Source organism: Styela clava, chromosome 1, assembly GCF_964204865.1.
Source record: "Styela clava chromosome 1, kaStyClav1.hap1.2, whole genome shotgun sequence".
NCBI classification, from domain to species: domain Eukaryota; kingdom Metazoa; phylum Chordata; class Ascidiacea; order Stolidobranchia; family Styelidae; genus Styela; species Styela clava.
In genome coordinates, this window is record NC_135250.1 from 14,697,588 (window position 1) to 14,718,653 (window position 21,066).

A 21,066-nucleotide genomic window follows, 5' to 3' on the forward strand; every position below is an offset into this window, starting at 1 on the left:
AAGTGGTCGTGTAAACAATGGGAAGCGGTTTCTGTCGTCTTATTCGTTTGGCTCAGAGATCTCAATAATTGTTCCTATTATGGTGACATTTTATTGGAAATTACCAAGTGTTTAAGAAGTTATGCAACAAAAAACATTCTTTACAAGTGCTGTAGACCCGTTAGGCATTACCCCTCTCGAAATTATCATGCAGGTGAGATGAGATCTTATTACCAATCGAGCGATCTGAAAGTTTCAAAAAATTATCGAAAACTTCGGTTTTTATTTATGCTTTAATGACTATATAGGATCAACACAGCCCCGTTACGACAACAGACGACCGCCAACAATCTGATGAGTGAACTCATGTTTTGGGCAGTCAATTTACGGTAATGATAGGACTTATCCTCGTGTAACCTCATTCTGTGACGTATTGTGTTATGTAACAGAAAAGAACGAGAGAACGTAAAATCGAGAGAATATAGCGAATGTCGCGCAGGCGGGTGAGTGCGCATTTCATTATACTGGACAGTAAAGTATAAGAACTGTGATGGCAGATTGTCACTGATTTTACGAAATGAGTATTCATTAGCAAAGTAGATAATATATTTTAGCAATCAGAAAATACTGCTAAGTATATTTTATTCATATTTAAAATAATATGCAGTTCGTTCAGCAAGCTTTATCACTCTTTGTATATGACAAATAACAGAATAAGCGAGAGAAAGCAGTAACACCTACATTGAAATGATCGACTTCAAATATGATCAAGTTTATTGAATATTATGAATAGACAAGTTTACCCGTTAGTAGCCAATTCAGGAAACCTCATTTACTCATATGAGATCGAAAATATCAACTATACTCAGCCAAACAAACTTACGTAAGAGTATAAAATTACATAATTCTAGAGTCTAGACACGGAACACTTGACGCTCCTTCTTTGCTCGAAACAGTGAAACGAATGAGTTTATTGTTACGTAATGGTAACTTTTTTGGTGATTTGTCGGCTTTAGAAAACAGCCTGTCACAACGTAAGGATCGTCCTTTGAATGTAGGGCAGTAATTTTTTTTAAAGTTGTCCCTGTTCGTGACATCAGAAAAAATAATTTTCGGTATTAGATTGAAATTCGTCTCAATATCACGGTATCAATTCATGACTTCATGGAGACGCTTAATTTAAATAAGATACCGGTAGGTATAAAATCGAGATAGGGCATGAATTGAACATGAACATTGAACATGATTATTGGTTTTTCTCACGATAAAGATATAATTGATATATGTACAAAATAGATATTATAAATCCGTAAACTTCAGTTTCTCAATAATTTACATCTAAAAACGGACTAAAATAAAAGGAAAACTGTTATGGATTTTCATCAACAAAACTTCATATATTGGGATACGTTTATGCTGGTTACATTTCAAGTTTATCAATTAAACCGCAAACAAAATAAAATAAAAACGCCGTACGCGATTGCCTGGTGGGCCTACGCTTTGCAACCTTCATTGCGTTATTGCGCAGACAATACCAATCCTCCATTTTTAATTTCCAGTTATATTAAATGATCTGTGTGTGCAATATATATCAGAGACTTTAACAAATTCGACGAAAGCTTTGTGTTACGGGATTTTTTAATATTAATTCAACTTTGAAGATAAACCGGCATTGGGAGTATAAACTTTAAACGACGGAATGGGAGAGGTTTACGTCATGAAAAGGCTGATTTCAAGATTGGTAGAACAATTACGACAAGACGCTCAAGATATTGACGTTTCTGGTAGGTATATTTTATTATTACAATTTTAGTATTGTGGAAATCTCATTAATCGTGAGTTTTTAAAATTTGTATTATTGGTTGTATTATAAGAATGCCACTGGTCAAGTATTATTCCTGCTTCGCCAGGGCTTACAATGTTGGTATTGTCGAATTACCATCAAGCATAGAGGTTTTTAAATTGGTATTGTTGATTGCTTTTTGAAAATCTGTCTGCAAAATTTATTTATTTTTCTAAAGTTTTAAAAAATAGTCAATATAAATTACCACCTACAATACATTCGTCATTTGTACAACATACGTTTGCCTCGTATTATAAATAAAATTTGAGCGCCTAAAATTTTCTGCAACCTTTTAATTTTTTTTCAAGTTTATCCTGCTGAAAGGTTGTGCTCGGGATGTCAAGAGTTTCTCTATCACCCTGTAACATCACCATGTGGCCATAGCTTTTGCGATGAATGTTCTAAGGGTTCTGTAATGTGTATCCACTGCAAACATCAGTTAACGCTGTCACAATTGAGGTATTGTACTTTTAAAGCTTCAACACTGATATCTACTGGTTAATAAATGGGGTCTAGCTTACAAAAAAATCAAGTTATCAACGATGGTTTGTTCCAGATGTGCAGACAGATATTTTTATTATAACTTTATAGAAATCGATTGTCTCGCCCAATCGTGCTTCTAACCATTGTTTTCTAAGCGATCACTTCCTGTATAATCTCTATATTACTATGGCATTCAATCAGGCATAATTATGTAACACAAAGACACATCGTGGTCCGACAATCCTCTAGAGTAGAGTCTAGACAAAAGTGTTTCAGGGATGGAAATGGCGGTCAAGTGCAAATGATCGACTCTTTAGGTTTTACATATATTAGTTGATTAGATGTTTGAATAAGTTGTGGAATGAAATTAATACATGAAAATAAATACTAAGTCATCGACTCGATATTAAAATTGTACCCCGTGGGGCAGAATATCCAAATTTAAAATTTGATTTTGCCAACTTCAACAGGGTGAACGTAACACTGAGTTATGTGTTAGAGATGTTATTCCCGGACGACTATTTATATTTTCAACTTATATCAGAAGGCGACAAATTGCTTCAAAACTCTTTGCACGATGAAGCTTTATCCAAATACAATGAGGCTATATCACATAGTGAGTAGATATTTTCTCTTTTACATTACGGTCATTTCCAATATTTAGCTCTGGAGCATGTCTTCCCAACCGCCAGTCCGCGGACATTCGTTGCGTAGCAAGCCGTTTTATCGACAGGCGTTGAATTTTATTTGACATATAGAGCCAAATGGTTGCCCGGCGGTGTTTAGACCGACGAGCAATCGGCTGCCATTAATTCTAGCAAGTGTACAAATCTACACACGCTTGATTTAGTCCGTTCTGATCCAGCCCATAAGTGAACTTAATAATGATACATAATATATTGATATTGCTGTACCTGAACGATAAAATAAACAAAAAAAGCGAAATATGAAGCTTTGGAGTATCACGTCACGTATCGAAATACTTCCAAAGATATGACTCAATTACCCGTTGCTATCGCCATATTAACTGTGATCTGTGTCTGAATTCATACCGAATTTCATATTGACGAGGTGGTAGATATTACCACGAATATTTATATTCCACTATTTTAAGCTGTTGTAAATATTTCCTTTCCATTGAGTTACTGGATTATGTAACCATTTTTATGGTATCGCTTGACTAAAGAGTTATCGGTAATTTGTTGGAAACTGCGATTGAACAAGAATATCGCATCTCGCCAAGGTAATTAATACACTTGCAAAATATCATCGATTCAATTTACGTCAATAATCGAAATCTATTCTGTTTTAGTTCCCGGAAAAAATCTTGCGGTATTAAAAAGAGCCATAGCATATAATAAAGAGGGACATTGGAAAAGGGCTCTCAGTGATGTCGTTTCGGTAATATTGCGAGGCAAATATGCTTCAAAGGTTGGTATGAGTACTACTTGATTTTCATTTCTACTGTATGAAGAATAAGTCAATGACGGAGATTGTTTATTACTTATCCATGCAACAAAAATATTTGGTCTGAATTAGGAAAACCCCCAATTTTATGCACCTTCATAGTTTTAAGGAGTCATTAAACATTCCCCACGCTGAGAAGTTGAAATATCTGAAATGAGCGTATTTTTGCCATTTTAAAATCACTTGATGGTATTACATTTTTTTGAATTCACGAGGAGTTATTTGCCCTTGCACAGGCTATTAGAATCGCGTCATGATTGACATAAGTTAATTTTTGAAGTTAATAGTAATAGATATAAGGATTGTGAAGCACCTATTAGTTGTCGATTTTAAACACACTGTATTGTTAATACTCGATCCTGTTGTTCAGAGTAAAGAAATGCCCACGCAAGAACTACTATTTCACGAGGAGGAAATCATTGGAAAAATAGTTCAGGTAAAATTATGTTTAAAGGCATGATCAAATCAAGTTGGCAACTTTTGGTATACAAAGCTTACTATAAAGCACAGTTTGTGGAATCTGTGTCATTTGTTCTGAAAACGTAGAATCAAATTAAAGTTGCCCAAGAATTACATTGAATCGAACATGGACCTGCAGCATTTTTTATCTTGATTAATAATTTTAGATCGCTTTTGTAGATTATACTAAATGTTAATTTCCACATGATTCTTTAAACATTGCACTTTTTACTTGTGTCTCAAATTGAATAGTGAGCAGTCTCAGATTCACTACACAAACAATACATTAAAATCAAGTAATTTAAAAAATTGGCTAAATGTTTTTGATGCATTCTTGCATTAATTGTACATAAAGTCTTGAGAATTTTACCATAGCTGCTTTATTGGTACCAACTATCTGAAAGTTAGTACAGACGCCAAGTTCAAAATATTGCTTTTCATTTTCGGTGGGACCAAAGGCATTTTTTATCTTCGGTTGGGTTTCATCTTAGGTATGATTCTTCATAAATATATCAATCTTATTTAGCGAATATGCTGATATCATTGGTTAAACACTGTTTTACAGGCATTTACAGAGGAAATTTCACATAAGAATTTTTCCCACCAATGCAGTTCATCAACATCCCAGAAGTGGACGTATCCCATAGCAACGTATTCGGAAAATTCTTCGAGCATCCAATCACATGACGAACTTTGCTCAACTGAAGACCAAATTAGCGAAGATCCTATATTAATGGGTAAACGTTTTGAAAAACTCACATAAAATTTCAATTTCATTTTAATAAAAAATATTGTCTTGATGCTGTTATTTGCGAAACAGATGTTTAACCCTTCCCTATGCACTCGATGTTCAAATATAAGAAACTAATAATAACATGGACTGTACTATGGCGTTAATCGCCATTCGATTCCTTCATAGTTTTTCGATATAGAATAGTGAATTAATAACTGAATATTTTACTATTTACAGATTTACAACGTTTTCTTGAATTAGTGATTGCGGCAAATCTACCATTACTAACACGGAGTCATTCCGCATCTTACTGTCACTTCAACGGTTTGTAAATAATTAATTCTTGTATATTACTTTCGACAGCGCAGGATAATACGTTTGTCGCAACCAATGATGTTGTACTTATAGCAAATGCACGATAATATTGAAATGCGCATATTAACTAATCGGTAGCAATATTTTGGACATAGCGAAATGTATCTTCCTAGGCGTAATGACTTGATTGGGGCTCAACATGGCAGAATCGATTTTGTTTCCCCAACCGACCAGGATCAATCTTGAAAATGAAGAGTAAAACTAAAAATGGAATTTCGTCTTTAGATTCGACGCGAAATGAAGTACTTGAAATAGCGGAATCAGATACATTCAACTGTATTTTGTGTTCCAGATTACTATATGATCCCGTCTGCACCTCGTGTGGTCACTCATTTTGCCGTGACTGTCTTGACAGGTAGTTATTGTAATAATTTATTGCTTCGCTCTGGGCCACGTGTCCATATATTTGAGCGTTGCTCTCTTGTTATAGTTAATTTCCGTTCAGCAGTGGAAACATGGCAGCAACTTATTGCTTTTCGAATGGGAGCGTCGGCTTATTCCTATTTTGACGCCACAACTGTGAAACTGGGTTACAGACTGGATCAGAACATACTTTTTTTTTTTTGCTGTGTTTAAACAGGAAAATACTGATATCACAGAAGCAATTCAGAATAATAAAACTTTGTTTATTCCGATTAGAGTTAGGTATAGAGTAGACTGACACCCTGAAACGAATAATAAATTGATCTGATGTCTTCAAAATCTTCTTTAAACGTATATTTATAAACTTTAAAAATGTCAGATAATAATACTTAACCTCTAACCTCTCTTTAGGTGGTTTGATCATCGGCTAACTTGTCCAATGTGCCAAAGTAAAGAAGTGCGTGCTATTCAAAAAGACTCAAACAAATGTTATTCTCTAGCAACAGATATTACTATGAATATTTTAATGCAAAAATGTATTCCTAACCTGGTAAAAGAAAGAGAATTATATCGCGAGGAAGAACGCAAGGTTATAAGGTTAGATGTTACAGCCAATTATTTCAAAAATATCATCGTTGTATTTGAATAGGAAGCATTCAGATGTATGACTGTAACTGTGTTGCCAGAATCGAGCACGGTCTACTTCATAGTCATGCTTTTTGAGGTACAACTAAAAATCATACGCATCATTCTCATTATTAAATGAATATGCCGCCGATTTTTCTCATTTGTTTCTTCATATACCCGGCATCGGACGTCGAATGACCTAAATTCAAACCCCATAGCTAGTTTTTTAAGCAAACCAATTCATTGATGATCACCTTTTATTAATTTTGAAAACAGGGAGACAGTTCCTATTTTTGTGTGTACCCTGGCTCTGCCGTATGTTCGTTGTCTTCTTCATGTACACGAGCCAAGATACAGACTTATGATGAGGAGGGTTGAAGAATTCCACAATGGAAATTTTGGAATGGCCACAGCATCAACTATAGCACCGTAAGCTTATACTTTTTCTGTAAATTTGATTCAAAATTTGAGAATATCTTTTTCTTCGTGTCGATCTTAATCTTAATATAATATCTCGCGTTTATATCGGTATAAACTAAAACCATCATGTGTGTTCACTGTTTACACATTGCTAGCTTTTGGCCCCTTTTCTCAGAAAGCAGTAGCAGAAAATAAATAAGTACAATAGCCTGTAGTAGCGAGCGGTTAGATAGGTAGAATTGATTTTTTTTATTTTAATCTCGTTTGTGTCGTAATAATTTAAATCGAAAAGTTACCCAGAGTTTGCGTTCCCACTACAATACTGGATAGGCTACTTCTCCTCTTTGAAGCGCGTGTAAAAGTGAAACTTTGTATAAAAAAAACATAAAAACGCCAGGTAAGACTTGATTTGACCCCAAGTCCAGAAGTTCCAGTTGAATTGGCAGCGCAATCAATATGTACAACATCAACACTGAAGGAGTTTTGTCAATTATATAATTACCAATTATTCGGAAGTGTCGTGCACACGACAAAATTATTTTGAAAACTTTGACTCGTATCCTCATTTGACTTGTGCATCCCTGGTCTAACGTAGAGTTTTAGGAAGAACTCTAAGTAGAATTCAAATATTTTAGTATCCTAATAATTTTCATTCAGTTTCAGCAAATATGGTACAATTTTAAATGTCGAAAAGACGTCCATTCTTCCCGACGGACGATCAAACCTAGTGACAATGGGTACAAGACGTTTTGAAGTCGTACAATACGATAAATGCGACGGATACCACACAGCTAAATTAAATTATATTGTAGACGTCGCAGACGCGGACGAAAAGAGCAAACAGACGACGACAAATATGGCTGAAGAGGTAATTTTAATTACAAGCTTTCTTCTTTTCAAGCTTTTATTGTTCGAAATTCGCTTAATTAGTTAACCGCACCGATTTAGTGAAGAAGAAGCTATGTTTTCAAGTTTGTAGATATATTTCTACTTTTGTCCTCGTAAACCTTTCAAAACAGGCTGATGTGGTAAACATGCTTTCTATCACGTTGGACCAGAGTAGTAATATTTCTTCATTGTCAGTTTCGTCTATCTGGTCGCGCCTCTGTTTTTCTTGCTTTTAATTGTGTGTTCTTCATTTGTATCATATTAGAGGTAAGTTATTGAGTGGACGTCGTGATATGTGTTCAACAACCATGGTCAAACAAGTTGAAATTAAATCTGCATACATTATTCAATTACAGGTTTACCTTCGTGCTAAGGAGTGCTTCCAAAGATGTTCATTTCGCTTCAAGACAATCACAGAAATGCAAATCGGAAAATTTCCGGAACAAGATAAAACAGAAGTATTGATTGAATTTTACGGCCAAGGCATTTACGGATGCGATTAGAAAATTAAACTTTCAGATTGTAAATCTGGTCAGCACTACGACCACAGTTTCAACAAGTTGACCTGAACATGAAATTGTACCAAGTATTAAATAACCTTTTGCAACTTACAAATTCTATTTCTAATTGTCTGTTATCTAGCCACATAGCAGACTTGCTGATGGTAAAAAAACACGGTGTACGGTACTAATAACTAATCGGCACACGTAGAGGATATACCGAGTGAAAACTTCTTGCATCTTAAAATCTATCGTTTGTTTCTCATCGTCACAATAACTGACCTATCTGTCTTTCTTTCAAGGGTGACGACGGGCCTCACTGGGCGTGGTGGGTATTGGCAATGATTCCTTCAAACGACAATTTGAAACTTCATGTATTAAAGAAGACACGATTTCGACATAGACTGGCCCTGTTGAATTCAATGTTGAAAAAATTCGATAAAATGTCGTCGGTCCGAGATCTCATGCTTGACGAGTAGTAAAAGTAATGAAATGTACTTCAGCCAGCGTCTGTACGATACACGTCGATTGACATCATCCAACAGAGTTCAAGTGAGAATTTTGAACTTGAAACTAAATTTTTGTGGTACAAAGGCCAAATCAACACTCACCAACATTTTGTAAAACCAAATACAAAAATCGATGTACGCTTGAATCAGCATATTGTATGGGTATGGCTGATTTGACTTGGTGGTTCAATTCTCAGACAAAATACGAAACATTCGAGTGTTCGAGGAATGTATTTAGAATGTTTAGATTCATCGAATGTCGTCGGTTCGCAGCATTGAAATACAAATGTTACTACACTAAGACGAAAGTGGGAGCAAATGTATGATGTAACCACTGTGTACTCTAAAACTACGTTTGTAATCTTCACACATACTAAATATACATTGATTATTTCAGTGAAGTGTAAAGCAGTGTGCTTGCCAGGCATATAATATTGGTAACGAGAATAGAGCCAACGTTTATAATTGTTCTGAATTGTAACTTTATTCATTGTTTATTTGTATTATACCTACCTACATGCTCACTGTTTGCAATAATTTTTATTGACTGTCTTCTACAGATAATTCTTTATCATGCGCGCAAAATGATCATATGATGGTCTTTGTTTGTATATATGATGATTATTGTTCAACTTGCTTTTTATCGAGAATAAAATAGTTTGAAAACTTTGAGAAGTATTGCAGTGGTTGAAAGAGTTAATTAATGTAGCCTAATAAAAAAAGTAATCATTATTTTTCTACGGAATTGCCACGGACATCACCAGTGAATTGAATCATCAACGTGAATTGAAATACCAACTGAACCAAGTCACTTCTGTATTACCAGGTCAGGCACCGCAGTCTTCCGTTCCCCATAAAAAACTTCCCACTCTCTGATAAGCACGACAGGACTGCCACTATTGTCTGAATAAAAACATCTATAGATTGATTGACCTCGAAAATCATCTAAAAATATCTAGATAGGAAAACAAAACATCCAAAAAATATATCTGAATATGAAGCCACTAAATTTAATAAAAATAAACAAAACAAGAGAGTACAAATAGTTTGTTATATTACATTATAGTAGATTTGGAAGATCATTTGAAGTTGATGTTGTTACTACAGTTGCTTCAGAGGGATTTTTATATGTTTCTGCAGTACATATTTTTCTGAAACCGAAGCGTGCAACCTTGTTTATCTTGAATTGGGTTAAGTTTGATGATAACTAGTATTGCATTCAGTGAATCTGTCGTCCTGTTGTTTCTTAGTTTTTATTACAGTTTATTGCATTAAATTTTTTTCAACATCAGCGTAACGTAGTAACATTGCTGGCTTACATTGCTGTTGCGGTGTTATTGTTCCACTTTCTGACTTTACAAGATTGAAGTTCTGTAGCTGACTTTCTGCCCTGCCGATGATGTTTTTTAGGATACCTATGTTTTATGACAGTTGAGTGGAGTTCATCGCAGCTTGTATTCATATATTTCGTACATATAGTAACAGGTGATTATCGAAGGTACTTTGTTAGTAAGGTGCAGCCCGACGCGAACGGACAGAATGTACAGATGTATGTCCTACCGTGTTTTCCCGAAAATAAGACCTAGCCTGAATTTTAGGAATGATTTTAATATAAGCCCTCCCCTTAAAATAAGACCTAGTCAATAACGAATTTTTACCTGGTCGATAGCAAGAAATCTCTCCCATGCGTTATAAATGATTAATCTGATCTAAAACGTGTGAGAGAGGAAAACGTGACATTTAAGTAAATGGATATCGGTTTTAATATTTTTTATATTTGAAAATGTCCTAATTCAGTACTTTCTAATTTTGTTTTTGATAAATAAAATTATAAGACATCCCTCGAAAATAAGCCCTGGATAATAATTAGAACGTTGAAAAAAATATGTCTAGATTTTATAGTTAACATCTAGACTCCAAATTTTACATCTAGATATTGAACAAAATAAATAGATCTAGTCAGTGATGAGCTGGGAAAATCGTAACAACCGGAACGCAGCTAATTTGTGAAAATGTAATATATATTTAGAACACAACGCGGACGCTACCACGCTACCAACGCGGACGCTACTTTCGGGGTCGACCCGCGAAACCACCCCCCTGGCTACGCCGCTGATTATACGTTTTTGCTATACACTGAATATTTGTCTGCTGTAATGTAAAAAGAATTATGGCATAACAAAACGTAAGTTAATAAGTAGGTTTACAATATGTAGTAGAACTAGACTTTCTATGACATAATTTTATTTCAACAACCGAAATGCAAATGCAATAAAATGTCTAACAACCGGAGCACCGTTCCGAGAAACAGAGAAACAATATATATATATATTCAACGGAAGTATAATATTATGGTCACTAGCGTATCGAGAGTGTGCATTGGATCATGTTTTCTTGTACACTGTCATTATTCAAGTATTGAGTTTTTCAAATTGTTTTTAATTTTAAGCCTTTGAACTCTGCTTGATTATCTTTGCTTATTTGTTTGTCTAGACTAGAGCAGAACTTTTGTATACACTCAGTTTGCCCATGGACCGTTCCCCGACCTTTGACCCCCGAAAAATTCTTCCTATATTTTACCATTGCAAAATTTTCGGGGCTGTTTTAAAAGTGCTCTTTCGAGTTGGCACCTGTAAAATTGGGTATGTGTTTCAAACCATCACTATGATGCATCGCATACAACAATCTGTTTTTTAAAAGTACCAGTAAAGAATTTTAGCCTAGTCTATCCCAGCTATTTCTGTACTATTTTTTATTACTGCAATTAAATTAACTTCAAATTTAACTCCTTAGATATTAAATTAACTCCTAGAAAGACAGAGCGATCATTGAATTATCTGATTTATATTTAAGTTTCCGTAACACAACAGAAAACTAACGAATAGATTTCAAAAACGCGAAAACGGGGTAATGTTTACAACCACGCTTGAAAATTTGTCTGAGTGTAAATAGTCTGAGTGAGAAAAGTGACAGAGCGGATGCAAAAAGGGAGCATTGTTACGTCACTTTTTGCATCTTACTGATTGGCCAATGTCACGAAATAAACATTGAAGTCACTTCGCGAAGGTGAATGAGCGTTAAGGGGTTTAGTCTAAATTCTCTTTTCAGCTTTTCCTTCTCTGCTAGCTGTGAAATAATTTCTGAAGGTTTGATATAGGCTGCCGAAACCGTCTTGCCGCACGCTGCTGTTGAACAGACATCGGCGCAATATTTATGTTTTCACCCTGATTACAGGACTAATACCGTACCTAACTTACCTGCCTACTGCTGTACTGTACTGTCTGACTGTGCCACTGTGGTATGGATATTAACGATATATTGAATCAAGCAAGAAAAAATACCAAAGAACAAAATGTCGTAAGTATAAACCTTTGTCTCTATAGGCACCTAATACCGGTACCAGGTATTATTAAATCTCTACTGCTCCACACACCATCTGACAATGTCTGAATGTGAAACTGTAAAAAGGGAAGACTGGTAATGGTAAAAATATAGCGTTTAAAAGTTACTACTGGGTAACTGTGAGTTGATAGATTTTAGTCGAATTAGCTGCCCGAGGTGTATAACTGACCAATGCCTGAATACTGTCAAGTTCTCACACACTCTTGACCACCACACAAGGTAGGCACTTTTTAGACACTTCTAAAATTGACGTTTATTGACACTCTGAACAATGTGAAGAAATTAATATTAGACATACTACTGTACTAGCTATTAATATTAGTCATTTTAGCTATCCAAAATGCCTATGCGATGTTTTCACTCGAATATAGCAGTTCTAACTTGAAATGGTAACTTTGAACATTTTTCACTTCACGGAAATATTCTATGTAATATTAGGCCTTATATTCTATATTTCGATGTATTCAGTTATATTTTATATAGCCTAATTTTTTTTAGTCATTCAAGTACAGTACAGATGTTCGTCCTGCAAAGAAGTTGCCTCGTTCAAATGTCAACCCAGAAGCAATTAAAGCATTTCTCGATAAAAAGAAAAAAAATGAAGTCCATAATTGTAAGTGTAGGAATGTTACAAAACGCGCTTTTTCGCGCTAAAAAATGTACGCGCCACGTCTGCTAAGTACCGTTACGCCGTGTCAGAATACCGCTCATAAAAACGACTACGGACTGCCTGCTGTTGTTTGGAATTCCATGAAATTTTGACATAAACTTAGATAAAATACACAACTATGATTCAGTATTTGAATTTTTTCATTGGCGCATAAATTTTCCAACATTCGGGGCTTTTGAAAATTACGCTGATGTTATATGTACTGCAAATTAATGATATTGTCTATGGACACCAATAAAATATATATGGACGCATGTATGTCATTCCTAACTTGATACTTACCAATTTTTATGAAGTTTGTTCAATCAGAACATCGTTAATTATTACCCGCAACGAGGCACTGCCAAACTAATATGCACAACTCCAGGGTTGATTTGCGACGATCTTCCGACGGCCTCAATGATCGTTGCCAGAATAAAATCCTAAAATAATCCCAATTTTTCTTAGATGTGACGCACATCGAAAGATTAGTGATTGATATGTATGTGTTCTTTTTTCATATTCATTAAAGTTCTTGTTAAAAAAAGTCAATTCGCATACGATTACGAAACTGTACAAATTAATTCAAGGCACAGGAAGTATGATCTTAGCACGCTGTCTGTCAACGCGGATCAGTTATCGATTGAATGTCGACATTTTCCCTCGCAGCGATTTCTCTCGTTTAGCGTTTCACTAAGCGCGTTAATATCTTACGAGTTAAGGAATATTAAATGATAATTAATCGTTCATTAAGGTCGGATATGAAAAACGATAAATCAGTTAATTGCCGCGTAGGCGGGGACTTGCGTAGTGGGAAAGTCGTTGCCGACCAGAGGTTATGTAAAGTTTAGAGACTTTCTCGTACATAATTAATTGGAAAGCAGCTAATTTCGTTAAAAAGAATTTGTAAACTTTTTTGCATTAGGTTCTTCTATTCACAATAACTTTTCATTCCTAATTTTTTTCGATTACCTTCAAAAATAGCCGAGATACATTCTGTTGTTTATCGGTCTGACATTCTCGCGGTCACAGTTTTTGAGTCGGCGCAATACAACCCTTATGGAAAAAATTGGCATATCGAGCGATACTTAAATGCCGATATCTCCGTTAATTCTTGACCCTTTTTCGCAAACTTGGTATTGTTTTCTTGTTTTCACTTAGATCTATCCACTGGTGTAGTTTTTATTTAAATCGGATGAACTTTAATTTTTTTGTAACATGCCTAGTAAGTGTAATATCAATATGGTTATTCTCATCAAGTTTATTTTATTATTTATCCAAAAACACAAGAAACTGAGTTCGCAAAAATCACTCTTCACCCAACATGTTGTGAAGTTAATCGATAATCAAAGTGTTGTTATTGGAAAATAATCAAATAATCAACTTTAATTAATTTGCTGTTGATGTGTGGTTTATTTGTTTAATTACAAACAAATTTATCCATTTGAGAACTTTTTAATATGTCTATCTGTTTTATTTGTTAAATATATATGAGAATCTGAATACCTCGTATTCATTATCTTCATTTAACTACTGGTAATAGGCCTATTAAAAATCTAAAGATTTTTTCTGTTTTTGGTTCAAGGATAACTAGTAACAGTTAAGTCCAAAACTCACTTAATTTTCAAAGATACCCATATGTATTATTACCAGATGGTTGAAATCACAGTGACTCCATTCCCGGATCGGGAGGCTCATTTTTTAACCTAACTTTTGAGGTTTTTTGGTATGACGACTTCACGAAACATCAGCCCAAATGCCGTTTCACAGAAGCACAACTAAAAACTATGATATAAAGATTTCAATTTCAGAATCGACTTTGACAAAAACTTTTAAATTAATATTAAAATTAAATACAAAAATTGTAAGCAGAGGAGGATAGCTTTACTTATTTATTTAATTAGAAGTATTGAAAAATCATGATGGAAAAAATAATTAGATGGTTTTGCCGTATTAGAGGTAAGCAGGAGCTGAATCCGGTAAATTTTTTTGCCAGCCTTGGCTCCAGGCTCTGGCTCTTCATCCCTAATTATTATTAATACTCATTTATATAACTGTTGTGACATTTGATGAAACATATATATTCATGTTATGAATTCCACAATATTTTTAACTTCTGGTAAAGATCTGAGCCTACATGAACATAGACTAATAATATTCACATTATTGGCTATTGTTATTTTTGAAAACAATATTGAAAATTTCATCCATTTTCAAGTGGTCGAAGCACAGAAGAAGAAAGAGGGACTGCAAAAATTAAGGGACGAATCTAAAACAACAAGGAAAGCAAATTCCATGGCAAAACGCACCAAAGATAATTTGAAGGTTTGGTTTAAACAATGCAATGCTCATTAAATATCCATTATCAAAATCTTTGATTTTTTTAATAGTAATTTGGAATTATTAGTAACATTCACCTCATTGTTGTCTTTCGCCATGAAAGCGGTCTCCTCTCAAGACAACTAGACTGAAAATACAGTCTAGTATATGGCGCCGTATTTTCTTTGATCACATATCAGAAATAGGCTCAACCACCCGCAACCCTTGTTAGGTATTTCTGTTCTACATTGCACACACACACAGCTTCAGTCAACTATCACTATCACCTGGTGCAAATCACACTCTATGAATTCTTTCGATAATTTTCCATGAATCTTACGAACTGGAAATCTTTTTTCCTAGTAATCAGTTTTTCTTGTTACAGGTTTACAAAGGCGAGGATGTATTGGGTATTTATGCAGAACCAAAAAAAAGGAGACGTAGGGGCGGACATTCGCCGCTGCGGCTTTCACCTGAAGCAGACAGAAAGCATGGAGCATTTATGAAGAGTATTTCCAAGGTAAGGTTTAAGATAATGATTGGTAGCACAAATGTGCTCTGAGTTTGTTTGCATTGGGTTGATTATTTATATTTAATATGTTGCAATGTTGTAGTAGAATTTACATTGAGATATCATACTGATGATGGTAATGTGTTTTGTCGGAAGTAATGCCATTTATCAGTGGAATTGAATGTACCTAAATATTATGTTATTTTTTATCTGCATATTGGAAAATCTTATTCTCCAGTTAGAGTTTGATTCATTTCAGCTTCACAACATTGAAAATCGAGTCAATAATTGGAAATTATTTTTGTAAATTCAGATCAAAGTTCCGGGCATAAATGATGATGAAAGTGATGAAGATGAATACAAGGAACCTGTTCTTGAACAAGATGAGAGAAAAATAAGGAAGCTAGAAAAAAAAAAGGCAAAAGCAAGATCTGCTTCTAACCTTGAATTTGGTGATCTTCTGCAACTTGCTGAGAAACATAAAAATAAAGTTGACTGTCCTTCGTCTGATTCAGAAAACAGTGATAGTGACTCAGGGGAAGATTCAGATGGTACTTAAAAATATTGTCTTTCAACATTGATCTATTATGTAAAGCAGGAGTGTGCAAACTGCGGCCCGCGGGCCAAATGCGACCTATAAATTGTCGGCCCGCAAAACGAATTCTTAATTTAGTTTAATCTGGAACACATGAGTAATTCCCTTTGCGTTGCCAAACTTATACTCCAGTCCAATCTATTATTGATGCCAATGATGTTACAATACCCTAACAGCTAGCTTGTGCGAAGCGAACAACGCATGTCATAACATCAATATCCAAAATTTTTGTCTGTGCACCCCCTGATGTAGAGCATAGGCTAATTTTTATTAGAAAACAGTAGTTTCGTAGAATCTTACTGGCTTTAGCATTTTTTTTAAATCCATGATGTTTGATACTTTTTGCGTCATCGGAATTATCATTAGGCAGCAATGATATGCAAGTGTTATTAAGAGCTAAAAGGTCTAGGAATACCCAAACGAGTTGTAATTACTTAATTGAAATACATAAAATTCTATATCGTTGTTTCATGGGTAATGTAGTGACGATTTAGTCATTTGTCAAAGTGCCATGAACTAACTTTTATCCTTGGATTTCACTGAGTGACCTACATATTTTCAGGTAGTACAGATAAGTATGGACGACCTTTGACTGCTGAAGAAAAATATCAAAGAGAGAGAATGAAAAGAAGAGAACTGGAGGAGAGGCTAAAATGTGCAAGTGGTGAGATTGAGCATCATCGGTTAACAGATTTGTTATCAGCTTGAAAATCAATATTCCGTAGTAAATATTATAGTTGATATATTCCTTATGCTTGAATGAAAGTGTATTAATTCCTTAGCTATGCTTTATGTAACATTATTTCTCAGCTCCCAAAGCAACACCGACAAACATGAATTCCCATAAATCAAAACCTTCTAGTGGTTTTCTTCCGAACTTTAAAATTGGAAAATTGAGTTCTGGAATGTCCGAAGAAAGCAAGCGTGCTAAGGTGAGGGTTTCATAACATAATATTACATAATTAACAGGTAATACGTCTTTTGTCTATGTAATTGTAAACCATTATTCATGACACTAGTATATGATCAGGCCATTTCCTCCTGCTTGCTCTCTTAAAGTTGTACTAATATCTGACACATTTTTAGTTTGTGCTGCCACCGAGTTTCCACTTTTGTTTTTATAAGGTAAAACTTCTGATGGATAAGTTGAAAAAGACTTCTGCGGAAAAGGGGAATGATGATCAGAGTGAAAATAAAGGATCGTCCAAGCAAAGAAAGGCACATTCTGACAAAAAAATGCACAAAAGTCATTCAACACCATCTTTAACACAACTAGACAAACAGAAAGATAAAAGGGTTAAAGAAGGGATGCGAAAACCTAAACCAAGTGGAATCAATAATACAAAGACAAAAGAAAGCTCAACAAGATCTAAAGATGAAAAGTTAAAAGGTCTTCCTGATTCTAGATTAATGTTGTCTAAAGCATCGTCATCGAAAAATTCGCAAATGATAAGAAAAGAAAAACATGTTAGACCATCATCCGACAGTGAAGCAAAACAAACACACATTGAAAATCACTTTAAACCAAGGAAGAAACAGTTACAAGGTAGCAGTAATTTAAAGTCATCAACACATAAACGAATAGAGGAAAAATCCATAACAAATCCATATAAACACACTGTAGTTAAGCCTTCAACAGCTACTAAGAGAACTGCTGATACACTGGTTGATCCATGGTCAAAATCGAATAAAGGTAAGCATTATTATTTTTTTTTTTAAATTTTGTTTTATAGTCCTATTTAGACTCATAGAAAACTACATATATTGGTAAAATATTCTAAATAATTTTGATAATGAGCAACAGTCATTGCATTAAAAAATAACCAAACTACCATAATAATTTATTTTAATATCATCACCATTAGCATTACACACTTCACATAAACCTATAACCTAACTTTTGAAACTTCAAATATATTGCTAGTCAGTCGTCAGCCGCGGTGCTTGTTACCCATTTGCTGTGGTCGTCTAACTCATAAAAAAGGAACAGATTACTCGCTAAATATCCCAACTTTCATGAAAATTTTCTTGAATTCCATCACTGCATACTGCTCGTGATTGACTATCTGTTCATCCATTTAAAATGTTTAAAGTTAAAAAAAAAACTGCTTTTCTTCCTTCTTATAATCAGGTGCTGGTGCATGTTCAAACACTGTTAAAAAAATGAAAATGAAATCTTCGGAGCAACATATTCCAGCAAAAAAAGCATGCACGCTAAGTGTTACAAGTGAATCCGTTCGTACAAATTATCCCGGAGTTGCTCAAGCTGATCCATACATCCAAGCATACAGGAAAAATGGGAAAGTGATACGTAAGGCATTTAGGACTTTATGATTTCCGATAATTGTAACTAACAGAATTATTATTGCCCAGGAGGTCATTTGGAACATATTCTAGAGCAGGTGGGCGAGGGTTTTGGACTTGGGACCACAAATTTTGCCCATCTAGACCGGCGGGCCATGTGAGTGTGACGTAAAAGTTACATTTTATGAACAATATTTACAGTGTTACCAAAGCAAAAGGGGTAAACAATAATTGCCTTGTGACCAAACTAATTTAATCATAATTTCAACAAATTCCTTGAATTATTTTTAGCTAAAACATCGAAATTTGGTTTTAGTTTGGTTGTGGCAGCATCAGGCGGGCCAGATTGAACTACCCAAGGGGCCGGATTTGGCCCGCTGGCCGCAGTTTTCCCATTGGGCAACTTTTGAGCAAAGCCTCTTGATTACTGAAACTTTTGGGTACAATTATACACAAGCAGATGTTCAAGTTATGAATAAATTTTCCTAATTTTGATAGAAGTAAAGTAATTGATAAATTTATTGGTTCCTTTTTATGTCACCCTATGTTGACGCAGGCATGTATTCATTTTCTTACGATTATTTACCTTGAGTCTGTATATATTTGATATATTCTTCAGCTAAGTTAACACCAGAAATGGTTGCTCGGTGCAAAGCTGTCATTGCAAGAAAACTACAGCAAGATGGAAAGGTTCCACATGGGAGGGGTCACCACCCACCACCAACAAAGCAGAGATACGGCGTTATTGCAGATGATGACAGTGATGAATATGATTCTGAATTAGATGACTTTATCGTTGACGAGGAAGACGAACAAGGTTTGATTTGTTTTATATAGAACTCAATACTTATTATATGAATAGATTTTCATAGAGTTTCGATTGAAAATCAAATTTTTAAAAACATTGAGGATATTGAAAACAGATTTTGGTATCAGGATTATTTACGTCTTTGATGCCTGTTATGCTGACTTGAAATAAACCTATTATATTGGTATTCTTACTACTTGTGCTTGTTTCCAGTTGTTGATGATGATGAAGTTGACGTGTCTTCTCATATAAAAGCTATCTTCGGATATGATAAATTAAAGTATGGACGAGAGAGTGAATGGGAGTTATCAAGGATGGATGCCAGTTATAAAGATATTGAAAAAGAAGAGAAAAGAAGGTATTTTTCTTTTTTTTTCTACTTTGTCTTATGAAATGTTCGTCTAGATTCTAGAATACTTAATACTGTTCTCTACTGTGATGCTTTATTCCATAGTTGTTGGGAATTTGTAAGAAATCTGAGATTTGAGAAAATGTTGAACACCCGTTCATACGTTCTTCTTGCAACATCTTTATTCTATTACTATGGAAAATGAATGTAAACTTTTCTCAGCATGATATAAATATGCATGATACATCTGTGGGTCATTTTTGGTAGCATCTATGCCATTGAGAGTATAAAGAGTATCTTGTTGAATATTACCTAGTTATTTTATGGAATTAATTTGTAGTTTAAGGATAGCGAGAGAAGAGGATGCTCGAGAAGCAAAACTTGAAGAGGAAAGGATGAAAAAATTATTGAAAAAAAACAAAAGATAACACGGATCTTTTTTTCTGTGCTTCATTGACGATTCGTCATAAAATTCAATCATAAACCCATAACTGTATAAAAATGTTGAGTAAACGCAAAAATTGAATATATTTTATTTGAGTGCAATTAAAAGCATTTGCTTGTTGTTTTGATTGATATGATTGATCTCTTGGTCGTTACCGATGCTTATAAGTTTAAGGCGATACTGATATTAAACTATTTTCAGTATTTTTTCATGATTATCATTCGAATGAGACAGCTGTTTTCATTTTTATTGTTTTTTTTTATCATTAAGACTCAAATACTCTGGTTCAAATTTTTTTTCGAGCATCTTGCTATCTGAAAAACATTTTTGCCAATAGCCTGATAAAAGGGTTTTTAAAAGGGTATTGAAAACGTATCTTATTTGACAATAGAGATATATCATATTATGATGGCTACTAATTATCGTACTAAATTTGAGGACTTTGTTATGTTGGGAAATTATGTTTAATGTCAATATCCATGTTTCGTTTTCTCGCTTCAATAATCTAACGAACTATGACAACGGAAGGTTAACTTTTGTAAAATGAAACATTATTTGGACCTTCTGAAGTATGTGCACCAAGATGTCGTACAACCTGAACTCCGGTTGTGTACCAGGTTAGGGTTCAAGTTTGTGACATCTTGGTGAGCAGGAGTACCAAGTTTTCCTATTGAATTGCTTAACTTTTGATGCCAGTTAGTTATATGGTGATGCTTCTTTATATTTGATCTTATAATGTTAAATTGCTTTTATTTATGAAATGTCTATTGTTTGTATTGTCTATGCTGAATTAAACTGCTTGTGATGGAGAGTATTCAATTACACTGCAATTTCAATATTTGGGAGTATGTAAATTGTAAACCAATGGGATTATCGCGGGTGCCAATTGTCCCTATTAATGCTGATTCAACAAATGTGGAGTATTTCAGACTTCTGCAGCACAAAGTGGGATGGGGGCGTTTTCAAAAGGCTCCAGTGTGATGCATTTGGTGTTCAACCTGCCAAAGTATATATAATATGCTAGCGTGCATTATTTAT

General features: G+C 34.5%; 2 protein-coding genes across 2 annotated transcripts; both read left to right on the forward strand.

Annotated features, from left to right (window-relative positions):
* Positions 1–1,513: 1,513 nt before the first annotated feature.
* LOC120348472 (LON peptidase N-terminal domain and RING finger protein 1-like) lies at positions 1,514–9,938 on the forward strand. The gene is made up of 13 exons (XM_039418596.2): positions 1,514–1,763; positions 2,131–2,281; positions 2,776–2,921; positions 3,618–3,736; positions 4,143–4,208; positions 4,797–4,968; positions 5,202–5,288; positions 5,565–5,694; positions 6,114–6,299; positions 6,606–6,758; positions 7,407–7,617; positions 7,994–8,095; positions 8,440–9,938. The coding sequence occupies exons 1-13, from the start codon at positions 1,679–1,681 to the stop codon at positions 8,614–8,616; spliced, it is 1,785 nt and encodes a 594-aa protein (XP_039274530.2). The 5' UTR covers positions 1,514–1,678; the 3' UTR covers positions 8,617–9,938.
* A 1,856-nt stretch (positions 9,939–11,794) lies between these two features.
* LOC120343095 (uncharacterized) lies at positions 11,795–20,842 on the forward strand. The gene is made up of 12 exons (XM_078110332.1): positions 11,795–12,003; positions 12,547–12,661; positions 14,916–15,022; positions 15,402–15,536; positions 15,841–16,078; positions 16,685–16,786; positions 16,933–17,054; positions 17,248–17,815; positions 18,254–18,433; positions 19,046–19,243; positions 19,448–19,592; positions 19,924–20,842. Exons 1-12 carry the CDS (start codon positions 11,947–11,949, stop codon positions 20,009–20,011), a joined length of 2,055 nt encoding a protein of 684 aa, XP_077966458.1. The 5' UTR covers positions 11,795–11,946; the 3' UTR covers positions 20,012–20,842.
* Positions 20,843–21,066: the final 224 nt, after the last annotated feature.

What these genes read in the sequence shown, in the direction of transcription:
- LOC120348472 (XM_039418596.2), top strand. Translation starts at nt 1,679, where the DNA reads ATGGGAGAGGTTTACGTCATGAAAAGGCTGATTTCAAGATTGGTAGAA. An exon ending in CGAAGATCCTATATTAATGG is followed by an intron (nt 4,969 to 5,201) that starts GTAAACGTTTTG and finishes TACTATTTACAG; the next exon opens with ATTTACAACGTTTTCTTGAA. An exon ending in CGACAAATATGGCTGAAGAG is followed by an intron (nt 7,618 to 7,993) that starts GTAATTTTAATT and finishes ATTCAATTACAG; the next exon opens with GTTTACCTTCGTGCTAAGGA.
- LOC120343095 (XM_078110332.1), top strand. Translation starts at nt 11,947, where the DNA reads ATGGATATTAACGATATATTGAATCAAGCAAGAAAAAATACCAAAGAA. An exon ending in GAGGCTAAAATGTGCAAGTG is followed by an intron (nt 16,787 to 16,932) that starts GTGAGATTGAGC and finishes ATTATTTCTCAG; the next exon opens with CTCCCAAAGCAACACCGACA. An exon ending in GAAAAATGGGAAAGTGATAC is followed by an intron (nt 18,434 to 19,045) that starts GTAAGGCATTTA and finishes TATATTCTTCAG; the next exon opens with CTAAGTTAACACCAGAAATG.